Below are 19,599 nucleotides of genomic sequence, written 5' to 3' on the forward strand. Positions count from 1 at the left end.
CCCAAAAATCCACAAATTTCTGAAGCGGACTAGAAATAGTCCTATACATGTTGTATATCTAAATGGACCAAAAATGATTAATTATTAATATTATAATGTCAACAGAGATTGGGAATTCCTCTCCCCTGAAAACTTTTGTACTCATAATAATAATAATGTTTATTCTTGACTCAGTATAGTTACATCTATAAACATGATTACCACGAGGTACTAATTTATTTCCAAAAAAATTTCCTGTACGTGGTAACACCCTGTAAGTTGTTTTTGGTATGTTGAAGTTTTGTCGATATAGGTATTTTAACGTTTTGTCATTACTGGTTTGTTAACATTTTCATTAGTTGGTTTTTTTCAACCATGTTATTTTTCAGGGTATATTTGTGAGTTCTGTGGTCGACAGTATAAACTTAGAAGATCTCTTTATAGGCATACTAAATTTGAGTGTTCCAAAAAGCCGCCATTCAAATGTCCTAATTGTGATTTCAAAACAGAACAGAAAAGTAATTTATATAAGCATATTTCTAAACGAGCGCTGAATTATAACAAATGCTCTTCTTGCAATCGCTGCTTTTGTTTTAAGAGGAATCTAGACGCTCATCGTTTTAACGAATGTGATGGGAAATTGGACGAAACGACCCACTCAACGAGATGAAGATAATTCTCAAGTGACGTCGTTATACAAATTGTATAAATTAAGATTTGACTACTAAATGTGAAAAATGTTTATTCTCGTTAAATAAAATATCATATTCCTGAGATGAATATTCATTTACTAATAATTAATTATATCCAGATCTAATAAGTTATATATTATCAATTGATTAAATAATTATATCATTGGAAATTATGCGATAAATACTTGAAGTTTTTTTGTAACAAGCCTTTATTGCCGAAAGTTCGTGTTGGACAAAAATGGTTCAATCTATCACGCTCTGGTGTAGTGGAGGTGAATGATGTACCACCATCTGGCATGCCTGTCGTCAAGAATATCGATTATATTATGAGAAATATCGATAGATCGTCATGTTTCTATTGGTTGCATCGTCCAGCCTATTTTCAGAAGGCTTGATTATAAAAAGCTCGATGTTTGGGTGCTTCAAGTTCTGGCGCAAAAAAAAAGTTTATTTACCGAATTTCCATTTGCGAATCTCTGCCTTCCTAAAAATCCACCAATTTCTGATGGAGACTTGAAATTAAAAATGAATCACTTACGACAATGACTTCTTCTTTACATGTAATAAATTTAAATGGACCAAAAATGATTAATTATTAATATTATAATATCAACCGAGATTGGAGATTCCTCTCCCCTGAAAACTCATAATAATGATAACGTTTATTTATGATTCAATATAGTTGATCTATAAACATGATTACCACAGAGATACTAATTTATTGCTGAAAAATTACCTGTACGTGGTAACACCCTGTAAGTCGTTATGGTATGTTAAAGTATTCTCGATATTGGTATTTTAACGTGTTGTCATTACTGGTTTGTTAATATTTTCATTAGTTGGTTTTTTTTTCAACCATGTTATTTTCGGTGTATATTTGTGAGTTCTGTGGACGAGGGTACACATATAGATCATCTCTTTATACTAAATATGAGTGTTTCGAAAAGTCGACATTCAAATGCCCTCATTGTGATTATAAAACGAAACAGAAATGTAATTTATATAAGCATATTTCTAATCGTGATCTGAATTCATTATATTATTACAAATGCAATGTTTGCAATCTCTGTTTTTGTTTTAAGAGGAACCTAACCCATCATCATGAGAACAACGAATGTGATGGGAAATTGGTCTAAACGAATTACTCAACAGAATGAAGATTATTCTCAAGTGACATCGTTGTACAAATTTTATAAATTTTTATTTGACTACTGAATGTGAAAAAAACTTTATCCTCGTTAATTAAATTATCATATTCCCAATATGAAAATGCGTTTACTAATAATTAATTGTTTATTATTAATTGAATAAATAATTATTCCATTGGATATTATGCAACAAGTTCTCAAAAGTTTTCTGAAACAAATCTAAAATGCCAAAAGTTCGTGTTGCACAAAAATTGTTCAAGCTATCACGCTCTGGTGTAGTGGAGGTAAATTGTGCAATACACTCTGGTAGTTCTGTCGTCAAGAATATCGGTTAAATCATGAGGAATGCCCATAGATCATCATATTACTATTTGTAGCATCACCCAGTAGCTGAACATCGATCATAAAACCCTTTTGAACTGTTTTATGACAACTGAAAACTTAACACTTATTTGGTAACACCCTGTAAGTCGTTAATGTTATGTTGAAGTATTGTCAATATTGGTATTTTAACGTGTTGTCATTACTGGTATGTTAATATTTCCATTAGTCAGTTTTTTCAATCATGTTATTTTTCAGATTATACTTGTGAGTTATGTGGTCAAGGGTACAAACAAAGAAAATCTCTTTATAACCATATGAAATATTATTGTTCCAAAAAGCCGACATTCGAATGCCCTAATTGTGATTATACATCGAAACTCAAAAGTAATTTAAATAAGCATCTTTCTCATCGTGATGATTACAAATGCGATACTTGCAATCGCTGCTTTTGTTATAAGATGGACCTAATCCATCATCTTGAAAAATACCAATGTGACAAGAGAATTTGGACTAAACTTCTTACTCAACAAAACGAAGATTATTCTTGAGTGAAGTCATTATACAAATTTTATAATTAATGTTTGACTACTAAATGTGAAAAATGTTTATTCTTGTTAATTAAATTTTCATATTCCTAAGATGAATATTCATTTACTTATAATTAATTATATAAAGAAGTTATGAATTATAAATTATTATTTGAATGAATTATTATTTCATTGGTATATGCAATAAGTACTCAAAATTTTTTTGAAACAAGCCTAAAACGCCAAAATTTCGTGTTGCACGAAAATGGTTCAATCCATTATGGGAATTTTATTGATTACTTGTAATTCTATAAAATTCCATAGAATTTTATCTTACATAATAAATCGTCAAATTTCTATAGCACTAATGTTATGAATTTTATAAAGTATCTACACATATGTACGTATTTATTTATATCTACATAATTCCACAGATTTTTATTTGAGACCTTACCAAAACTAAATGATGAATTATGCTACTTTCATAGGTGTCCCCCCTCCAAAAATGTATACATTATGTTTCCCACTCTTCGTGGAAACTAATATGCAAATTATTATTTACTGATTGAAATAACAATTCATAAAAAAAAATGATAGTTAGTCTAACCAATAGGACTATGAAGGTAAGGGAAAATCTGCAAAATTGTAGGTAATTATATTGGTCCTCAGGTTTATTTCTTTATTTGAATTACATAAAAGCCATATTATGGGAATGAACATTTGGGATCATTTTTGTGCATTATAAAATTTTTGTCAGTTGAAATTATTATTTTTTTTATTCAAATTAACGTGTCTCGACAACTAGGCCATTGACACATGGTACAATGTATCATTCCTCTAAGCATTACTTGTAATAATGCTCGTAATAATTTTTATAATATATTTACAAGTATTCTTGAATACGTTTACATATATCAGATATCAATACCATTTGATATTTATATTTCTCCAACGATATTCGCATTTTGATTTTCCCAAGTTAGATATTATTATAGGTTATATTTCTTTTGTTAACCATGTACTTTTTCAGAACATACTTGTACAATGTGTGGTCGTATGTACAAACTCAAATCATCTCTTTGGAGGCACATGAATTATGAGTGTTTCCAAGAAGGGAAGTTTCAATGCCCAAAATGTGACTACAAGGCCAAACAGAAATCATCTTTGGAATCGCATCTGTCAACTGCTAACTCGAATTCAGATAATTACAAGTGCGTTGCTTGCAATCGCAGTTATTGTTTCAAGTGGAACTTGACTCATCATATAAAACACGAATGTGGTAAAGAATCTGCAAATGTGACTGTGACGCAATCAAATTTGCACCACTAATTATTTTTATGAAAAAAAAAAAAGCTCATGTCAAGTAGTAGTTTTTCAATATCAAGTCAAGACATGTAGAGAAAAAATTTGCCTTTTTTTAAATTTTGGATTTTTTTCCACCTGTCGTTTTATTTTTCACAATTGTAAACAGTTATATAATAACTCACAGTTTTTTCACAGTTTATACAATTTATTAGGCTGAATGAACTCATCACATCAATAGTATCACATCAATAAAAAAAAAAGATGAAATAGTAAGGAACCTTGCAATAAAACACTTTCATTTATTGAACTCTTTGTATAAAAGAACCGAAAATATCAACCCTTTTGAAATAGAAACATAAGTTAAATCACTATAAATCATAACAAAATGAAAAATAATAAAAAATAAAGTCTCTCAATATTGAGAAACCTCCAGGCTTTGTTTGACTTCATAATTTTCCATCCAGAATTTAAGACACATGAGACATCTTCAAGATTTGTCGCCTAACCTATTGCGGGTTTTTGTAAGTGTAAGAAGAAAATTGTTTTCCAACAGGACCTGAAGATGCTGGCGTTGATAAAAAATCCTTGGCCAAAATTGGAAAGATATTTTTGACTCTACCAATAGTTTCATAGAAATGTGTCAATAAAGTCACACTGGTGAATGCTTCATTCTCTCGGCGCTCGAGGAATCCCCTTAAGTAGTCTAAGCGCACACGAGATTGCAGAAATATATGGCGTGCGACGCATGCATATCATGCTCAAGTAATATCAAGTAGCTTGATATCAAGTCAAGCAATAAATATCTAAAATCAAGTCAAGTCAAGCTCGAGTATGTAATTTTTCACGAGCTGTATACATTTTCAAGTCAAGTAGTTGGTTAAAATATCAAGATACTTGGCTTGATGAATCCCTACTGTTAATCTTCAATATTTTCTGTATCCTGAAAAATTATCTTTATTCTACTAAATGAACTTGGTGAGCAAATATTTTAAACATCTACTTTGTTCATACATATTGGTTACTTCAACTTTGGTTCTCTCTGTAGCCTGGATGAAGTTCAAATATCTAACTCCAACGTTTGTCTTAATCTTCATTATGAAAAACATCAGGTCTTAGAACATTTCACTGATTTATAATTACATATTCTGTATGTACTTTTAAATAATTTTGAATAATTATTTGGTCATTTTTTTTTCAGAGCATATTTGTAATTTGTGTGGTGGAAAGTACAAAAATAGAGCATCACTTTCTCTGCATCTCAATTATGAGTGTTCCAAAAAGAGAAAATTACAATCTTCAAAATGTGATTATAAGACGAAAACAAAAATTAATTTGCAGCAGCCTCTATCCCATAATCAATCGGATTCAGTGATTCACAAATGCCATGCTTGCAATCGTATTTTTTGCTTCAAGAGGAACCTACGTCATCATATAAAAAATGAGTGTGGTAAATAGTTGGATGTAATAAGGATATGATGTTCTGAGTGGCCGTACCTTTAGTTATTATTTAAGTACCTTATCAATTAATATGTAACTAGTGAATGTGTTTTTTGTATTTAATATAATTTCGACAAATATGATTTTTTGAATTTTTTGATAGGATTTGGAAGAAACCTGTGAAAATTCGTTTTTATGTCTTCTCTTCGAACTTTAACATAGAAAAAAGTACCGACAATCAATCATAAAAAAAGGCTTGATGAAAGAAAGTTTTGTTACTTATAAATTGAAATTCAGATTTTCTAGTGTTAGCTTGAGACCTGATGACAAAAATACTTTGCAACTTGTCAAAATGAATTACTTTGCACAAAAAACATTACATAATTAAAAAAATACGTAGTGAAAAATAAAAAAAAAGTAGTTTGGAGTTTCAGTTGATACTCTTGGGCCTAACCATTAAAGCCATATCTTCGAAAATTCGACTTTCTACGTCAGAAAGTCACCTGCTACTCGATTTCAAGTCGAGCTCAAGTCAGTAGTTTTTCAATCTCAAGTCAAGAATTTATTTATCAAGTACTTAAATCATATCAAGCTACTTGATTTTTAGCAGTTTTATTGTGTTGTGTCACATTAATGAAAAAACATTATGAAATCAGAAGAAACCTTGCAAAAAACACTTTCATTTATTAAACTTGTTGTTTAAAAAAACCGAAAATATCAACTTTTTTGAAATATGTAGAAACATACTTTAAATCACTATAAATCAAAAACAATTTAAAAGAATAAACAAAAAATAAGTTCCTTTATATCAAGAGACCTCCAGGCTCAGTTTGATTTCATAATTTTCCATCCAGTGTCTAAGACACTTGAGGCATCTTATTGATTCATCACCTAACCTATTGCGGGTTTTTCTAACCGTAAGAGCAGCTCTGGAAAATTGTCTTTCAACAGGAGCTGAAGATGTTGGCGTTGATGAAAAATCCTTGGCCATTTTGGTCAAGTTTGGAAAGATATTTCTGAAACTACCAAAATCAACCAATAGATGTCATAGAAATGTGAAAAAACTACTAATAAAGTCACACTGGCGAATGCTTCAATCTCTCGGCGCTCGAGGAATCCCCTCATTTAGTCTAAGCACGCACGAGATTGCAGAAATATATACCGTGCGACGCGTGCATATCAAGCTCGAGTAAGATCCAGTAGCTTGATTTCAAGTCAAGCAATAAATATCTAAAATCAAGTCAAGCCAAGCTCAAGTATGTAATTTTTCACGAGCTTGAAGTCAAGTGGTTGGTTAAAATCCCTAGAATAAAGTCTTCTCTGAATTCATCAATTTGTCTCAGTCTTCACGAATCAAAACTGATTTTGATAAAACAATTCAACAAGTTCTAAACTTTTTTAAAGCGTGTATCTTTCCATGATTGAATTATTGAACACAAATGATATAAGAAATGTCAAAAAATAATAGATTGACTTGCCATTACGATCATTTCGAATTGTATCATTTGTGTTGCAAAACCCTAGATGGGACCAATATCACTTAAAGTTATCAACTATCTAGAAATAAACACTTTTGAAGAATTTAATATCAGTTTTTAGCCCTTCTCTTCTTACTATTTCATAAGATCTAACCAAGAGTATACTGGTGTATTATTATAAATATTAGTAGTAATTATTTTCAACTATATACTTTTTCAGGGCATACTTGCAAATTGTGTGGACGAGGGTACAAACATAGAGCATCTCTTTTGAGGCATCTTAAATATGAATGTTTCCAGGAGGGGAAATTTCATTGCCCAAAGTGTGACTATAAGGCGAAACGAAAACATTCTTTGGACTCGCATCTGTCAACTGCTAACTTGTATTCAGATTGTTCCGATAATTATCAATGTTCTGCTTGCAACCGCACTTATTGCTTCAAGTGGAACTTAACTCATCATTTGAATTACGAATGTGGAAAATATTTGAAAATGTGACTCGAAAACATGTAGATTAGTCTTAAGTGAAATTAATTTAATCAATTAATGTGTGACCCCCTCTTTGTGAAGACTATTCATTCTAGTCCTGAATATACTATTGAAAAATATGTTATATCTCTTTTATTGAGGAATTCTGAAGAGGAATCTTTCAGCTGATGACTGCAAAATTTGTCCATCGCCTCACCAGAAATAAAGAAAATTCAAACAGAATATCGACAGATCAGACTTTATCGGAATTAAGTATGTATATACAGGGTGTTCTGATTTGTTTCCGACAAACTGAAACGGGTGATAGATCACATCATTTTAAGCAAAAAAGTTCCTATGAACATGGGTCCGGAAATGCTTCGTTTCCGAGATACAGGGTGTTAAAGTTGAAAAAATAATTCTTCTTCTTTCTTAAATATCTTTCGACTGATTCCAAATAATTGCATGAAAGTTAGTACATAGGGTTTTTTGAGGTGAGAAATTCAAATTTGTGGTCGATTTGGTTGTATTTTCTAGAGGGCGCCACTGGCAATCATTTCGTCCTCTTTAAACCGTAGCAACTTTTCTGTGCTACCCTGTACGTCATTCTGGACTAAAAAAATCGATTCCCCTGACTTTTCTAGTTAAAAAAGGGATAACTCATTTAAGTTGCAAGGGGCAACCGTTTCAGAGAAAAACGCATTTAAAGCCAAATCCATATTTTCGTAATCTCTAAAACATGTAGAAACAAATTTGTAATAATTTCAAATGAAATATTTTTTAGAAGTAACAATTGAGAGCAAAACAAAATAACATAATAATTTTTAAAGAAGGTGTTCGAAATGTCCACCATTCTGTTGAATGCACAAATGACATCTTCGAATGATTGATTGTTTTACATTCAACAATTGTTGCGGCAATAAATTTAAAATGGCTATACACAATGACAGATTTAAAGTGTGTTAGCTTCAGATGTCATTAATTATAATTATAGTTAACTAAGTTAATAGCTTATCAACAAATACAGGAAAATGGTATTGGTTACCAAAGGCCCGAACGAAGCATTCAAAGAAGAAATCATCTACAGAGAAATAGGATTTTACAGACCTTCGAAGAAAATAAAAACTCAGTATTCGTAAAGCATCCCAACAACGCAATATTTCAGGAAACAGAATATTCAGAACACTTAAAAACAACAATTACATAGCATACCACTTCTACTTATTAGTGGGCAATAGAAAATCCGCATGCATTTCGCCTTAGAAATTTTCAAAATGAATTTAAATTTTTAATATTTGAATAGGAATAATTTCATGAAAGGATTTCGAAGCAGTCAAAACATATTAAAGAAAACGCAAATTATTTTTTCAACTTTAACACCCTGTATCTCGGAAACGAAGCATTTCCGGACCCATGTTCATAGGAACTTTTTTGCTTAAAATGATGTGATCTATCACCCATTTCAGTTTGTCGGAAACAAATCAGAACACCCTGTATGTAAAATAAGCAATATTTCAGGATATACATTGTATATACAGTTTCATGACCTCCAATTGCTCTTAAACGAACACGCTCAAAAGCTTCTCATCTCTTTTTTGAAGCTTTTTATGTGCTTATCTGAGATTTGATTAGGTCCATTAGTAATTCTCTTAACCATTTACTTTTTCAGAACACACTTGTGAATTGTGTGGTCGAGGATACAAACATAGAAAATCTCTTGCGAGGCATCTCAGGTATGAGTGTTACCGAGAAGGTCAATTTCAATGTCCAAAATGTGATTATAAGGCGAAACGGAAGTCTGCTTTGGATTCACATCTGTCCACTGCTAACCAAACTTCAGCCAATCACAAATGCAGTTTTTGCAATCGCAGTTTTTGCTTCAAATGGAATTTAACACTTCACATAAAACATGAGTGTGGTAAAATATATGAATATGGATTTTAAAATATCGCACGACACAATCTAGATCAGTTTTAAGTGTCCTTACGTTATATGTTGTTATATTCATCAAGTAGTGTGAAATAATGCACATTTTCGTTGTTAAAAAAATATAACATAATATATTGTCCAATATGATGTAATTGTTTCATTGAGTCGAATCTGAAGTCGATCAACTGTTAAAGGGTGTCCCAGAATAACTGGTCAATCATTTACCACCGTTAAAAAAAATTGGAGAAGAATTCATGGATGACCTTATTCAGGTAATGGACTCACTATTCGTAGCATTGTAGACAAATTTGAAAGTGAATTTTTACACTTTACAAGGGTACCAGTCCATAAAGAACTGCAAGTATATAAAAGAATATTGATTTGATAGCAGCAAGTTAAAGAAAAATTTCTAGGTCGTTCTCAACAAGTAGCAATTTCTAAAACAACAACATGGAGAATTGTAAGAAAATTTGGGTTTATATACTTACAAAATTCAACTGGTTCTAGAAGATCATTTTATGTAAAGACTGAAGAATATAAAATTCCGATATTTCAGTTTCTATCCACAAGACTCCACGGAAACTTTGTGGATATTTTCAGTTCAAAGACAAGGTGAATCATGTGAAAAGTGTGCTTTATATCGTCTAAAAGAGAGAATATAATAATAATAATAATAAGTTTTACAGTTCTCAACCCTAGATTATTTTGGAAAACTCACTGATTTCTTGTCTTCAAATTTCATAAATGGTAATTTAGAAGAAGAAAGAAATTTTCGAAAATGTTCCTTCACTTTGAGCTGCTGTATCTCCCAAAATTATAATCCTAGACAATTGTCGCTTTTTTGCAGATAGATTGATCCTTTGTGATTCCAATACTGTAACAACCAATCTTCTACTATGAACATTTTGGAAAATATGATTTTTCTCGCAAAAGTCCAAATTTTCTCATTTTCAAACTGAAAATAGAACTAGAAAAATATATTTCTGTAAAAATATCTGATTACATATTCTCAATCTACGCCCTTGAATTAACTTTTGAAGTGACTTTGGTGGAGATATGAGAAAAATCAATTTTTGCCAAATTTTCCATGGAAAATGGCAAAATTTTCACCTATCACAACCAAAGTCACCTTAAAAGTTAATTCGAGAGTGTAGATTAAGAAGATGTAATCAGATATTTTTTTTTTATTTTTTTTTCTACTTATGGCGGTTTGAAAATGGGAAAATTTGGACCTTCGCGGAAAAAATCAAATTTTTCAAAGTGTTCATAGTAGAAAAGCTTTTATCTTATATTCCTATTCTGTGCATGTTTTGTCCCCAAATTTGAATGAATAAATAAAAACCTTAACGTAAAACCTTAACTATTTCCCGTTTTCTCTGTTTGCCGGTAATGCAATGTGCAATAGCAATGGTTCTAATAGCTATTTCTTTTAACCATCTAGGTACTTTACCAGAGCATGCTTGTGAGTTGTGTGGTCGAAGGTACAGAGCTAGAAGATCTCTTCTGAGGCACCTTACATATGAGTGCTTCCAAGAGCCGAAATTCCAATGTCCAAAATGTCCTTATAAGGCAAAACAGAAATCTCATTTGAAGAATCATCTCATCAGTTGCCATAGATTTTTTAATTGAGTTATTTTCCAATAAAATGTTGTTGTTGTATTGCACCAGAAAAAATATAAAAATTCAACTTCTTTTGTTGCTATATTTTCATTGAAAAATTTATGTGGACTTTTTCAAATTGATAAAATTATTGGTCAGTGAATTTCACACAAACTTTGGCTTTTTTTGTCTGATCTATATACACTGGTAATATTAGGGAAATGGATAAAATCTCAACAAAGTTTGTGATCCATTTTCACTTGAGCACAGTTACATAACTTATGTGAAAACAAGCTTCTAATGACTTGTTTCTACAAAAAAAATTGTTGATATCAAACAGTTGAGTCGTTCAACTATTTGGCAAAATAAAGTATGAAAAAACTTCAAAGGAGTTGAATCACTTAATTCAGCCTTTTGGTCAACTGGAGAAATGTCAGATAAACCGATCGAGATAAAATTTAAAAAAATTAATCCATATTTTATTGTATGAATCAGTATTTTCCTTAATGTCTAAATCTGTGAAAATTATTACATAAAAATAACCTGTCTTTCGTTTGCATGAATTAAGATCTATTATATTCCCTTGCTTTATCTTTTTACCTTAGTTTATTGAGTTCTATAATCTTTTAACATATTTATTTTTCAGAGTATAGGTGTCACGTGTGTTTCAAAGTGTACAGAGCTAAAAGGTCTTTATGGAGACATGTGAAATACGAATGTCAAAAACCTCCACAGTTCAAATGTCCACTTTGTTTTCATATGGCTTATCAGAAGTCAGCTATAGTGTCCCATTTTCACAACAGACACAAAGGTCATGTGATTGGAAGTTATTTAATATAATAAATATTATTTCGAATTTTGTATTCGAGTGTGTATACTGTATATGTCCAATAAATGTCTCGAAGGCTATGTTGTTTATATTTTATTGTCTCCACCTTTTATATTGAATTTTATTACATTTTCATAAGGTTACTTCCAAGTGTTTGGAATCTAGTGAAGATATATCTTATTATAAAAGTTTAATGAGTCTACTTGTTGAAGGCTATTTAATATGAATCATTGATTTATATTAAATAGCCTTCAACAAGTAGACTCATTAAACTTTTATAATTTGATATAATCATTTATTGATTAGAGAGTCATTACCAACCAATTGATAAATTTAAAATTCCTGAAATTGTTTATTCGATGGTAAATGTCGATTTGTATATGTATTTCAAAAAAATAACAAGAAAGAAATCTATGACTACCTTCAGTAATGGTTTTCTCTGTGAATCCTCACTAGAGCAACCGGTACGTTTAGTTAGTCTGTAGTTTCTAGCTTGCAGTTTTGATGGAGTAATATACACGTGGTGAGTTTGCAAATTTAATAATTTTCGTTGAACTATAAGGCACTGATGAGGAAAAATTGTATTATTAAATACAAAAATTCCGAAACGTACGTCTGTCTTTATGTTGATGTAGTTGTTCAATTAGTTAACCGTTTACTTAATTGATACATTTTTAGTCATTTTGAATTTTCTTTTGGTTGATTATTAAATTTGTCATTTTTAGAATTGGAATATATTCCAAGACAAAAATAAACTAAATATATCATATAGATATATTATTGTGAAGGATTAGACACAAAGTTGTCAAATTATTTGATATATCTTATTTGTTCAAATTTTCAGCATTGTTCATGCAGTTTATGAAATAATGATGAAGTGTCTAGAATTTACAATAACTATTTCAATTTAACACTGAATTATCAATTTGCTCGTTGCATTTTTTTTTTAATTTTCGAATGACTAAATTAATCATAGCTTTTTCAAATATAAAATTTTCGCAAACGTGAACTTCTCTGAATCTCAATATTTTGTGTTCTGCTAGATTGAATTTTGTAACGGTATTTTGGTTGGATCATTGATGTAATTTCAAGCATATGATGCACGTCGAGCATGCGTAAATTTTTCAGGAAATTTAATTGATTACAAAGTCGAAAATTAGGTATTGTGAGAGCTCTGTGTTTCTTGGTACAAAAAACAGTTTTTTTATATATTTTTTTCAAAATGTTCATCTATCGATTTTTTTAGCAGGATATCAGTGTTCAGTTTGCCTTAGGAGTTACAGAACTGGAAGAAGTTTGAGAGAACATAAAAAGCATTTTTGCGGTGTTGAGCCAAGGTTCAGATGTGTCATTCCTGAGTGTTCGTTTAAGACAATTTTTCCTAATAACTTGAGAAGGCATCTCTCCAAGAAGCATGGTGGAAATTATTAATATCATGTCAAATATTAATTTTTCAGAATTAAAGCTTCGGTTCACATGTACAAAAAATTAAAGTATTAATTATGTGTATACAAATAACGGTATCATTAAAACACTTTGAAACCAATTTTTGTATAGTTTTTTTATTCAACCTTGCGAATTCAATCAGCTTGTAAATCGAGGTAGGTATCTCACATAGGAAATAAATAAAGCAAGAACTGTCAAGATCTCGTCATCAATACGCCTATGGGACCCTTAGATACCACGAATATCCAAAAATACATTTGGCGCGTGAATGAAGGCTTTGGTATTAACAAAAACGCAGTGATCGTTCAATATTTTTCATTAATTCTCGTTTAATTCATTTTGTTATTTTCATTTCAGGGGCACACCAATGTCACATGTGTCACAAGAGATATAAAAATAGAAAGGATATGAGAAAACATATCAAGAACTGGTGTTCCGTTGAACCAAAGTACAAATGCAATGTTCCTCATTGTTATTTCAGAACCAAATTTGCTTTCAGTTTCAGACGACATTGTTTTGGAAAGCATGGTTTTAGGGTTGAATAATATAGCTTCACCCATAATATCAATATGTAAAAAATATTTAGACCAAACAAATATGATTGTGTGTACCTATTTATAAAATGTAGTTTCAAAGGGAAAAGTAAAGAAGATAAAGTTCCAAATGAGTTTTTTCAGGTAAAATAATATTCTTACTCCATTTAAAATAAAATAACATCCATATACAGGCTGTCAGTTCAAATAATTTTTTTTTCTATAAGATTTATTCTCCAAAGCTTCCACTTTAAGAATGGTTTTCATTTTTTCCGTGAATAGTGCTGCAATAAAATTTGGTATGGCCTTTGTTACTCTTGAGCTCTTACCACTATTGTGAACATTCAATGAAAATTTCAATCAGGTGCCTTTCAGACTGTGGGTTCATAGGTAAAGCTCACAAGTACTTTTTTGATTCAAAAATTTTTCAAATCCATTTTATCAAAACTCAACATTCGATTCAAAACAAAAAACTGCTAAGATGAATATACTATGAATACAAGAAGTGACGAGGATAGTGGTTCTATTTTACATGTTTTTGATTGGCTGCCTGAATCACGTGGTCTATATCCATTTCTTCACATTCTCCTTCATATGGTTTTGGCGTTTCATTTAAAATAATCCGTCTAACAATAAAAAGTTTACATTAATTTTATATTCTCATTTCCAGTTGATCATATATGTCCTAAGTGTTCTTCGAATTACAAAACAATAAAGAATTTAAACTACCATCTGAAGAATTACTGTAATGTTGAGCCAAAATACAAATGCAGCATGCCCAAATGTACATTCAAGACCAAATTCGCAAGTAGCTTGAGAAGACATGAAAACAGAAGGCATACTTGAATAGAATAGTAGCTAATATAATGTATTTAATACTGAATGAATGATGGTTGTAATAAATATATGTTTTTTTATTTCAGTCAATAAATTCCATCGAGTTGGTCATGGACCAAACTATTTTGTTATTATTTTTAAGCTTTATCCATAAATTTTTCATCAGTTAGGCCGCACCTACATTAGGTCCGCATTTCTCCCGATCCGATCCGATCCGACGTTGTCCGATGGTCGGACGACGTCGGAAGAAAAACAAACACCTTTATCTTAATGTTAGTGCCTACAATTGAAACGAAGCTTCCGAATTCTCGATTCCCGACGACTCACGACACTATCCGATTTCAATTGTAGGCACTAACACTAACACTAACTAAAGGTGTTTGGTTTTCTTCCGACGTCGTCCGACCATCGGACAACGTCGGATCGGATCGGATCGGGAGAAATGCGGACCCAATGTAGGTGCGGCCTTACTCTTATTCGTGTTCCAAAATGATTTCAGACTTGGATATAGGTACAAGATGTTCCAAAGTAAGTATAACAAACTGATAAGGTAGATTGCATAGTATATGGTTTGACATCAGAATTTTTACTGGAAGGTTCATTTCCACCATATATATTATACTATGGCCGTCAAGGTCACCGGATTTAACTTCATTCGATTTTTTTGGTGGAATTACTTGGCTCAAAAGATTTATATGTATATGTTTAACTTTCATCATTATTATATAACAATGTCTTCATTTTACGTATGGCCTCTAGTACCTTAAAACTGATCTTATCAAATTCCAGGTTATCCTGCCTTTCGCTGTTTCACATGTGGTAGAACTTACAAAGTGGCAAGATCCCTAAGAAGACATCTAAAGTACGAGTGTCAAAAGGAGCCATTATATCAATGTTCTCAATGCCCATACCGTGCTAAGTACAAAAATAGTATCATAAGACATGTAATATCATTTCATCCCGATAATTATGTGAAAGAAACAAATGCACCGTCTCAATAATTACAGTTTCGAATTACTCTATCGTCATCGCTGAAAATTATTGAAATGTCTTGAACCTCAAAATTTCGAATATTTTAGTTCTCTCATCATCAGACATCGAAATTATCATATATAAAATAAAATATAATTTTAAAAAACTGGTGTTGTGTGTACTGTGGCTTGAAAATTTGGTGTGTTTATATTTTTGTCAATCTCTTGAATAAAATTTATATAGACATATATATATGATCTCTGATCATGTGTAAATTATGTATTTATTTTCCGCTAAAAAGTTTTATGAAATGTTGAAATTGTTGAATGTCGATAATTCACAGATTATAAACCAATTTTTATAACGTTTCTTCTTTTATTATCCACTTGTAGAACCAACAGACGTAGACCTGCCAAATATTTGAATGTCATTTGGGCTGCACCATTGATTTGGAAAATAACAAAGCAAGTGATTTTCACGAATTTCTCATATTATTTCGAATCCAGACAAAATTCTCTTCCTAGCTTCCTATATTAAAATATATGTAGATCACCGTTAACATACTTAGAATATGTATATACAACATCCAGTTGTGAACATATAACATTTGTAATTCCATTTCGAAATGAATAAGCTAATTCTAGGTTTTGTTTTCCTCATTCAAATTTTTAATTTTGCAGAAAACATATGTTGTTATGGCTGTGGGAAATATTACAAGACGAAGAAATCACTGGCTGTTCACCGATCAAGAGATTGTGGAAAATTTAAAAGCATTCACTGCATTTATTGTCCATCCACTTTCAAAAGGAAAGATAATTTGAAAGTACACATGTTGGCTAAACATTCAACTCAAACTTAATTTTTTCGAAGTGAGTTTGTGATTCATGATGCTCTATGATGAGTTCTGTAGGCCCTATCTTTATAGCTTTATATATCAAAGATTAATACAGCATATGAGATTTATTAGGAACTTCAGAAATTGTTATGTTGTTATCAGATGATTTCAAATTGATTTATTCAGTACATACCTCATTTATATTGTATTTTGACTCATAAATATTTCTGTGATATCTGAAAGGACTAATATAAATTATTGAATTATAATAAATACGATTATAATTGACGTCCTAATAAAATAATTACAAGTACTTCAAAATTAAGTGTTTTTTTATACTATATATAATTTTTAAATACGTATGACATAACTTATAGCTTTGATGAGAGGCATCATTATAAAGCATCAACTTTATTCAAGTAAAGTATGTGTTTTTAATTTATATTCATATTTGTGTGTTCGCAATATTATGAATTCCTACTTTGATATTCGTTATCGAGAAATATATATTTTAATATTCGTTTGTCTATTTTGTATATCTGTTGTATTATCTCTTCGTCTGGAAATATTTTATGTTTTTGAGGACAAAGAATTATTAACTTCCAGATAATTTTCATTTATTTTCAGGTTTGGTTTGTGATGGTTGTCGAAAACATTTCAAGAATAAAAATTCACTCAAATGTCACAAAAGCCTTGACTGTGGCAAAAAACGCATATACTCTTGTCACTTCTGTGAATATAATACTAATAGAACATACAGTTTGAAACAGCATATGCGTAATAAGCATAAAATGTATTAGAATAAAAATGTATAATTCAAAATATAATGACGAATGAATAAATAAAAACGTTCAGAATTCCTAACATGTTTAAGTGATTATGTGCATGCAAGCTCAGCAAGGTTTCCACTTTTCAGGACATCATTGCGCAAGTATCTGTTCTTAGTCTATTGATTCCTTATGATCAAGAAATAAGTTATTCTTTCAATATTGTTATATCTGTATTAATTAACATTAGCTTGGTGCTGTCGAATTCCTCATTTGAAATATTTTCTAATAATTTTTTATTTCAGGTTATTCCTATAAATGTCTAGCGTGTCTGAATGTGTATGGAACTTTCGATGACTTGAGATTACATAGAGAAAACGACTGTGGAAGTGAAGAAAGCTTCTGCTGCTTTATATGTCAACAATCCTATAGAAGAAAGGACGATCTTAGGAAGCACATGTTGAAATCACATGATGGAGTGTATTTTCATTCATGAAAGAATTGTATATTGAACGATAAAAAATATGTTATCTGTTGGACTAAATATTCTAAATAAAGTGTTGCATTGAAATGGATGTTATATTAATTAGTTTGAACATTTATATTTTTGTGTACTTAAAAGTTCTTGATTTGGAATTGAAATCAAATTAATACTTAATTCTTATAAAGAATAATTATGAAGGCACCATGGTATTCTTATGTTTTGAATTAAGATCTCTATTATCAGTTTATTTCTTATAATGAAAAATCTATACCATAATCATAAGTCATTCAAAAAATATGCATGCTGCTTTTTCAGTTTTACTCCCTGATTAACATTTTGTTTTGCAGGAAACTTCTGTTGTTTTGGATGTTTGAAATTCTTCAACACAGAAAAGTCTCTTGAAATTCATAGATCGAAGGATTGTGGCAAAATAACTACTTTCAAATGTATTCATTGCTTCAGAACTTTCTCGAGGAAGCACACTTTAAAATTTCATATGAAAAGCAAGCATCCTGATGTATTTCATACAGAGTCATCTGATAAAAGTTCAGTAGAATGAGTTGATATTTGCTTATCTTTTTTTTGTTGTGATTCACAGTGTTTAGATGATTTATTTCTTTTGAATAAATGTTTCTGTTTATGGTTTTTGAATATTTCATTAGGCTGTCATTTTTTAGCATCCCAAAAAATTATGCTGAATCTTACGAGTATAAATAAAAAGAAACATTAATGAACTTATAGTAAGGAAGAAAAAAACATCAAATATTTTTATATGAAATTCTAAATTCTCTAATGGGCAAAGTTCTTCTTTTATTCGGAATATTATCCTATTTCAATTTTCAAGAAATTTTATTATAACTAACCTGGTTTCACAATATTTGGTCATATGCCCGAATACTTATCTATTATATTTGCAGGATATGTTGTCTGTCCCACTTGTAAAAAACAGTACAAAAATAAAAATACTCTAGCAGTACATCGTTCAAGAGACTGTAATAGGAAGGAAGGTATTGAATTTTTCAACTATTACTTTTTTCTCAAATTTTTCCACATTTTCTGATTAACATGTTTTTTATTTTGCAGGAAATCTACGTTGCATAGACTGTGGAAAATTGTACAAGACTTATAATTCTTTACAGGCTCATCGTTCAAGATATTGTGGAAAGATTATTAGTACATATGTTTTCAATGCAGCCACTCTCGAAACAGAAGAGGTTACAAGGACTGAAAAAATGGAAGAGATGGAATAGATATGAAATACAAAATTAATTAAGTCAAAAAATTGAGGAATTAAAAATGAATATATTTATATTCAAGTTTTGTACAATATTCGATATAAAATTTTAAAGGAAATTATTTAACAACACTTTATTGTAATCTCTCCATCGTGAAGATATAGTGGGTATCTAAAACCGAAAAAAAAAGTTATAGTAATACATCTATGTAACTGAGCATAGAATTCACGGCAAGTGTCAGAATGTCCTAACCTGAAATTCAAATCAGTTGACGTAGAGTATCTAAACTAAATGTTTGTTTATTTATTTATTATCTGCCTGTCTGCTCGATTAAAAGTTTTTGGCTTTGATTCTCGTAGATAGTTTTATATTAATTATTTTATTCGATAATTATGATGGAGAGATTACCAATGAGCCAAATGAACATTTTGTAAATATTGATTATTGTTATTCTCTGATTCAGATTTTAAATTTATGCTTGTATATTGAATATATATTTCTATATTCTGTTGGAATTGCAGCTATAGATATAAATTTCATTTGTTGAATTCTAGTCTACTTCATATAGACGATTTTATAATTTCATTTCATCATTTCAGATACACTTGTATTGTATTTTTTATAATTTATTTTACACATTTTGAGCTCAGGAGTTTCACATAAACATCTAATGTGCACCAAAGTGATTTTTATTAATCCCTTACAAATGAATTATCAACTGTTAGAAAATTAAAACTAAAATACTCATATAAAACAAATTCATCAATGTTGAAAG

The 19,599-nt window shown here is 30.3% G+C and overlaps 2 protein-coding genes across 6 annotated transcripts in view; both read left to right on the forward strand.

The window, feature by feature from the left end:
• Positions 1-19,599, forward strand: part of LOC123672478 (longitudinals lacking protein, isoforms H/M/V-like) — a 360,352-nt gene that overhangs the window by 280,726 nt on the left and 60,027 nt on the right. The gene's annotated exons all lie outside the window — the stretch shown is intronic.
• On the forward strand, positions 3,262-7,498 carry LOC123672480 (zinc finger protein 33B-like). Of its 4 annotated transcripts, none has more exons than XM_045606585.1 (4): positions 3,262-3,293; positions 3,701-3,949; positions 5,174-5,422; positions 7,111-7,498. In XM_045606585.1, the coding sequence occupies exons 2-4, from the start codon at positions 3,715-3,717 to the stop codon at positions 7,386-7,388; spliced, it is 762 nt and encodes a 253-aa protein (XP_045462541.1). In that variant the 5' UTR covers positions 3,262-3,293; positions 3,701-3,714; the 3' UTR covers positions 7,389-7,498. The 4 variants fall into 4 exon arrangements, with proteins under 4 accessions (XP_045462541.1, XP_045462544.1, XP_045462542.1 ...); XM_045606588.1 differs by having other exon boundaries at positions 3,701-3,881; XM_045606586.1 differs by lacking the exon at positions 3,262-3,293 and adding an exon at positions 3,318-3,648.

Source organism: Harmonia axyridis, chromosome 2, assembly GCF_914767665.1.
Source record: "Harmonia axyridis chromosome 2, icHarAxyr1.1, whole genome shotgun sequence".
NCBI lineage: Eukaryota > Metazoa > Arthropoda > Insecta > Coleoptera > Coccinellidae > Harmonia > Harmonia axyridis.